Below are 6,099 nucleotides of genomic sequence, written 5' to 3'. Positions count from 1 at the left end.
TCTTTGCAGGACTGGGCACACAGGAACTTGTGTCTTCTTGTAGACTTTGGTCTACAATACAGAAAAAAATCAACCCTTCTTTTTTTCTGAGTCAACAAAATGTTTCCCTACAAATATAAAAATAAATGCATGTAAAAAAAGATTTTTGGCAACTTTTGTTTCTTATTTAAAGGAATATAATTCTTTCCATCCTCTCTACCATCACATGTGCTTCACTTTTGCCATCTAATTGTCTTTAAAATGCTGCAATTCTAGTAAAACCAGCATAAACAGCAGAGTGCTGGCCCATCCATTCAATCGTGTTTTACATTAGATGCTAAACATTTTGTTCCCCTCTATAATGTGAATATGTAACCCCTCTATAATGTGAATAAGTGCTATATTACATGTTTTAACAACACTAGCAGCAAATAGTGGAAAACCAACTGCACGTTCCATCTTTGCGTGTGTCCTTCATGCACTATGTGTGACAGAAAAGCATTCTAGTTTTGTTCACTCCTTAAAGCTTTTCATGGAATCAATTCATTAAAATTAATGAAGAAATTTTACATTTTGCAAAATATATGGAGTGTCACCAAATATGTTTCTGGTCCTGCAAAATCTAGTCAAGCAAAAGAAACAAAACGCTTCTCATCAAACAAACGTATAGGTTTATTAGAGCAATTTTCCATGTTTTAAATGTGCAATGGTTTCACAATTTCTTGTTTCCTTCTGTTTTCATTATTGTGCCCTCATGATAGCCCAAAGCAGCTGTTAAAAAAGACCTGTATCTCCGCAGATGAACAATTAATAAATATAGGCTGTATCTTCCAATGCTACAATTCTGTGAAAAAGCAAAACTTGGTATTTACAAAAAATGCCTGGAATCCAAATGCTGCTAAATAGTGTTATCAATTTAATTACAGAAGCTGTAGAACACTCACAGGGTACATTTACGCCGACAAGCCCTAAGTGTAAGCCTAGATATTGTAACATATTTGGAAGAAACTAAAAATTGTTATTTTGAGTCTGTTTCCTTTTTTTTTTTTAATATATTGGTCATTACCCAGCTTAGTTTTATAATGAACATTATTCAACATTGTTTTTTTCTTTGTTTTCTCTGTTTGAATATAAAGTGTAATAGAAAAATAATTCAATTCTGCAAACATGAAAATTCTGTTAGTACAGCTAATTGTTTTTTAATATATATTTTATGTACAAAGAAAGTAGTAACACAAATGGAAAACTAGGCAAAGGACAGTGTACTCAACTTCAAACATTTGCAATTTCAGTAATTGTGAATTACCTGCGTGCAAAGTATATGCAGTACATACAATGTGCACAAATACACACACACACGGCGTCATGGCATGCATTTTTTGGACTAAAATACAACTTTAGGTTCACAAAACTTTCACCCATAACTGGTGAGAGCTGTAGTCACCTCTGTGTACCAAAGGTGGTCAAAAAGATAGTCTGTTAAATATAAGCCATTCCATCATGCTGTCCTTTGGGTCCTAGTGTTTTAGGCAACAGCAACAAAACATTAGACCAGATTGTTCTCCTGAAGAGCAGAGAATGATAAAACAGAAGGTAAAGAGAAGATCTAAGATTTTCTTTAGCAACAACAGAACCCAAATATTTTTTTTGGAGCTATATTCTTCTCTATTCTTTGCCTGGAATAGACAGTGACACATGTGGAAGCTCCCAGAGTGGATGCCAAGCTGAGTATCGTCTCATCTGCCATCAAGCTCTATGAATTTCTACTACCGTTCTTGTGAGAGGCATGAAGCCCATCCCCAGTGAGAGCCACAGTTGTGACCTCATTTATTATTTTTTTCTTCCCAAGCAATTAGGAAAGCAATCATCTTTTTTGGATGGTTTTGGTGGGAAAAAAAGAAACCTGCTGCTGAAACCCCTCCTTGCAAACATAAGGATGCGTGTTATACAGCCGCGCATGTGTCCCACCACTCCAGGGAGCCAGTTGGGGCTGCAACAGGAGTCCTGCACACTGCCAGGAAAATGTATGTATTTCAAGACCCAGAGAACTCAGGTGAAGACAGGTAGCTGGACTCCTCAAAGAGATCCTCAGGACTTTAAACCCTCAGCAAAACTTATTCAAGGAGCTTCAAAACCCAATCTCCAGGTAAAGACAGACTCCATGGAAAGATGTAACAGGATTTTTTACAAGCTGTAGGAACTACATTTTCCTTGGCATGCGCAGTAGTGAAAACAAGCACACCTTGAATCTTTATAATGAGTAAATGTGTTGTGATTGACATTTTATTGCAGCTTACTGCCAAAGTCTCTATTGTCATGATCTACCAAAAATAAATAAACAACAGCAATGACAATTTTTATGTTCCGAGAAGACTTATAAGTTTGATTCTCAGATCTCTGTCCTGTAATATACTGATTCTTCAGCTCTTACCAAACGGCCACTTTCTCCTGAATTTATGGAGCTATTTTCTTGACAACCAAATGTGACTAATCCCAGCTGTCTTGGTGAAGAAAAAAGAGAAGATGCAATTGTTACTCATAAAGCAAGTGTTTCTGGTAGTCACAATGGGTTTTCTTGGTGTATCTGTTTGTAACAGTGTTGAGCTAGTCATAGCTTATCCTACTTACTTATCAATATATCTTTAAAAAGTAGTTTAAAAAAATCAAGATAGGTGCAACAACACACACAAAAAAAGTATGCTGTGTAACTTCCATCAACAGGAAAGGGAAGAGGAAATGTCACCCCAAAAATGAAACCCTGCAACACACATACAGACATCGACAGCACTGAAGGCTCTGCTTTCACAAGGGCTATTAAATTTCATTAACTGAGAGTTGCTAGACCTTTACAAGATAAAATGGTATGATCAATTACATTTCCAATAGTATAGAGCCTGTCTAACCACATTCCTTATCTGGACAGTCAGGACATTCCCCCAGCTCTTTTCTTTTTGTGTTTAAGACTAATTTGTGATCTTGCTCTTATCGTCATCTTTCCCCGTGACTTCATTGAACAACCATGAGAAGTTGTAGGCATTAACACTAGAGAGCGGAGTTACCCCAACACATGCCAACTCCACTATTCTCACTGCTCTGAACAACAACCAAACAATGCACTTAATATTTTAGAAACAAACAAACAAACAAACAAACAAAAATAATAAATTCTATTTAGAAAAATAATTGCTTTATTGTTGTCACGCCTTCCTGAACAGTTGCCCAAGTCCTAAATACCTCCCATAAAATAATTTACACGCTGCAGAATAGGCTATCGAGCGACGCGGCACGTTTTATCTTATGGCCACCTTAGTCATTCCTTGTTGCCATGACTGGTGCCCGTGACCAGCATGGAGTGCTATGCCATAGCCTCCCCGTTACTGGGCTGCAAGCCCTGCCTGCCCCAGGGTCAGTCTCAGGTGGGGATGGGGATGAAGCTGGTCGACTTGGAGTGGGGTGACTCTCTCCAGGTGTTCAAGCTGTGGGTCGGGCTCCTGTTGTTGGTAAAAGAAGTCTGTCGCCTGCTGTTGCTGTTTGAATCCTCTTTACTCAGCGTTTGCTTTATTTTTTGGCAGCAAGGGAAGCTCTGTATGCAGTCCTGCAGGAGGTGCCCGCTGAAGAACATGTAGATCCAGGGGTTACAGCAACTATTCAGGCTGGCCAGCAGAGCCGTGACGGTAGTGGCAGTGTTTTCAGAATCTGAGGAGGGGGGAAGAAAGCAGTTTAATCATCAAAAGAACATTTGCACTGTTCAGTCAACCGCTGCATTAGCTGTTGGATTTTTTTTTTTTTCCCAATTACTGAATAATTCTCGTTTTTAAAGTTGAGCAGCAGCGTTTGAAAGGAATAATGAGGCCATAATCAGGAAAGTTCTTATGTGTGCAAGGCTGCCATTCAAGTCAATGGGAATTTGTCTGAACAGACTCCAAAAAGCTGTGACAGAAGCAGCTATTGGGCAGCCCATCCAAAATAATTCTTTAGTCCCGTTTCCACTGATGTTTATCCATGTGTTGATAAGCTCATGCTTTAAATACTGAACAGTTTTTATTCAGACTTTTGTTTTAAAAATTGGTTACCCTGGGAGGCAATGGCAAAATTCCCACTGATTTCCCACTGCTTCCAATAATACTGATTTTTTCTATGCACATTTGCATGCTGAAAAGTGTTGAATGCTCAAGTAACTACTGGCTTGTGAATCAAACCTGGGTTTCGGAGGTTGAATAAATTTTACTTAAGAAAAAACGGAAGTTAGCAGTATGCCATAAAGCAGTTATGGTCTTCTATCGTAAATAACTAGTTACATTTAAATATACATTTAGTCTAATAAATTATTAGTGAGCTTTCTTTGTAAATATTGCATCTTCAAAGAAGTATAATTGCTGTGTCACACAGTTTCACAAGGCTCTCTTCAAACAAACCTACCAAATAGCCATTTGTTCAATTAGGTTTGCATTTCTTTTGAAGTAAAAAAAAATAAATATCTGTTTGTCCCATGGCAAGCTTTTATTTCTCTGTGGGGACCTGCATTTTAGGTTTGACTTTAGTCCCATACTAGGTGCAATCAGTACTCTCATTACAGTAAGTAATAATTTGGGGCTATTTTAAAAAATCAAGATATCATGAATTCCAACATTTTGACTTGCTGCTCCCTCATTATGAGGAAAGAAGATATGCTACTACATTGCCTGTCATTCCCTATGTAACAATCTTCATCTTCACCAATTATTTTCAGCCAGATTTAACAGAGGAATGGGTATCTCCAAAACACTAAATTGCCACTATTTCATGAGAACTGGTGGCTGACTAAAGGTGCTGCTCAGAGGTGACTGCCCTATTGGGAGGAAGGGTTCAGTGTGTGCTCAGCCCCGTTATTAGAGAGCAGGGAATGCACACGCAAGGCAGTCACAGGAAAAAAGACTTAATAAGTTCCTCTGCTTATATCATTACTTGTGACACGTACGTGTGTATGCTTGCTGATAACACAAAAGGTTTCTAAGGTTTTAATAATCAGCAGCTTCCAATGGAAGAAAATGTTGCTGGTGAGGGGTCTGGAGCACAAGTCTTATGAGGAGAGGCTGAGGGAGCTGGGGTTGTTCAGCCAGGAGAAAAGGAGGCTGAGGGGAGATCATATCACTCTCTACAACTACCTGAGAGGAGGTTGTAGTGAGGTTGGAGTCTGTCTCTTCTCCCAAGTCACAGGAGATAGGACAAGGGGAAATGGCCTCAAGTTGCACCAGGGGAGGTTTAGATTGGATATCAGGACACATTTCTTCACCGAAAGGGTTATCCAGCATTGGAACAGGCTGCCCAGGGAAGTGGTTGAATCACTATCGCTGGAGGTACTTAAAAGACAGGGAGACGTGGTGCTGAGGGACATGTTTAATGGTGGTTTTGGCAGCGCTAGGGTAACGGTTGGAGTCGACGATCTTACAGGTCCTTTCCAACCCCCGCAATCCCATGACCCTATGGTTCAAATTATCGCAGCAAATACTTAAGTTCCCATCCGCTAATTTGGCTGTGGATGAGCAGGCAGCGGCTGCTTCTCTTTTCCGGAGACCCAGCGGCCGCTCCGCTCCGGCTGCTGCCGCCTCGGGTCCAGCCTGGCGCCGCTGCCTCCGCCCCGCAGCCCCCCGGCCCGGGGCCGCCCCGTCGGGGAACGAGAGCTGAGCCCCGGGGCTTGCTCACCTCCCCGCGTAACGGCGCCCGCGGGGCGCGGGGACTTCTTTTTTAAACCGCTTATTTCTTCCCCAGGGGAGAGAGGGGCTCGTTCGACGGGACGGCGCGGGGAGGGCGAGCCCCGGTCCCGCTCTCGGTTCCCGCGCCCCATCTCCCCCAGGCTCGGCTCGGTGCCGCGTCCCCGGAGGACCCCAAAGAGCGCCGGTACGGCCCGGGGGGACAAGCGGCGGCGTGCCCTCCCGCCGCCCGCCGGGCTCCCCCCGTCCCCCGTCACCTACCGACCCAGGGGAAGCGCTGGTCCCAGACGGACCACATCTGGATGGTGAAGAAGGGTGCCCAGCAGACGACGTAGGCCGTGACGATGACGAAGGTCATCTTGACGGTGCGGATCTTGGCGCGGGAGATGGTCTTGACGCTGCTGACACAAGGGGCGAGCAGCAGCCCCCG

General features: G+C 42.5%; 1 protein-coding gene across 1 annotated transcript in view; it reads right to left on the bottom strand.

The window, feature by feature from the left end:
* Positions 1–650: 650 nt before the first annotated feature.
* AVPR1A (arginine vasopressin receptor 1A) overlaps positions 651–6,099 on the bottom strand; it is a 7,386-nt gene continuing 1,937 nt past the window's right edge. The window contains exons 3-4 of the mRNA XM_014963330.1: positions 5,931–6,099; positions 651–3,675 (exon numbers count right to left, since the gene is read on the bottom strand). Of these exons, the coding sequence (XP_014818816.1) occupies positions 3,392–3,675; positions 5,931–6,099 (453 nt within the window). The 3' untranslated portion in view covers positions 651–3,391. The remainder of the gene's footprint in view (positions 3,676–5,930) is intronic.

Source organism: Calidris pugnax, unplaced genomic scaffold, assembly GCF_001431845.1.
Source record: "Calidris pugnax isolate Ruff unplaced genomic scaffold, ASM143184v1 scaffold44, whole genome shotgun sequence".
In the NCBI taxonomy this organism is placed as follows: Eukaryota; Metazoa; Chordata; class Aves; order Charadriiformes; family Scolopacidae; genus Calidris; species Calidris pugnax.
The sequence above is the reverse complement of the archived record's forward strand: the minus strand, read 5'-3'. Positions and strand labels throughout refer to the sequence as shown.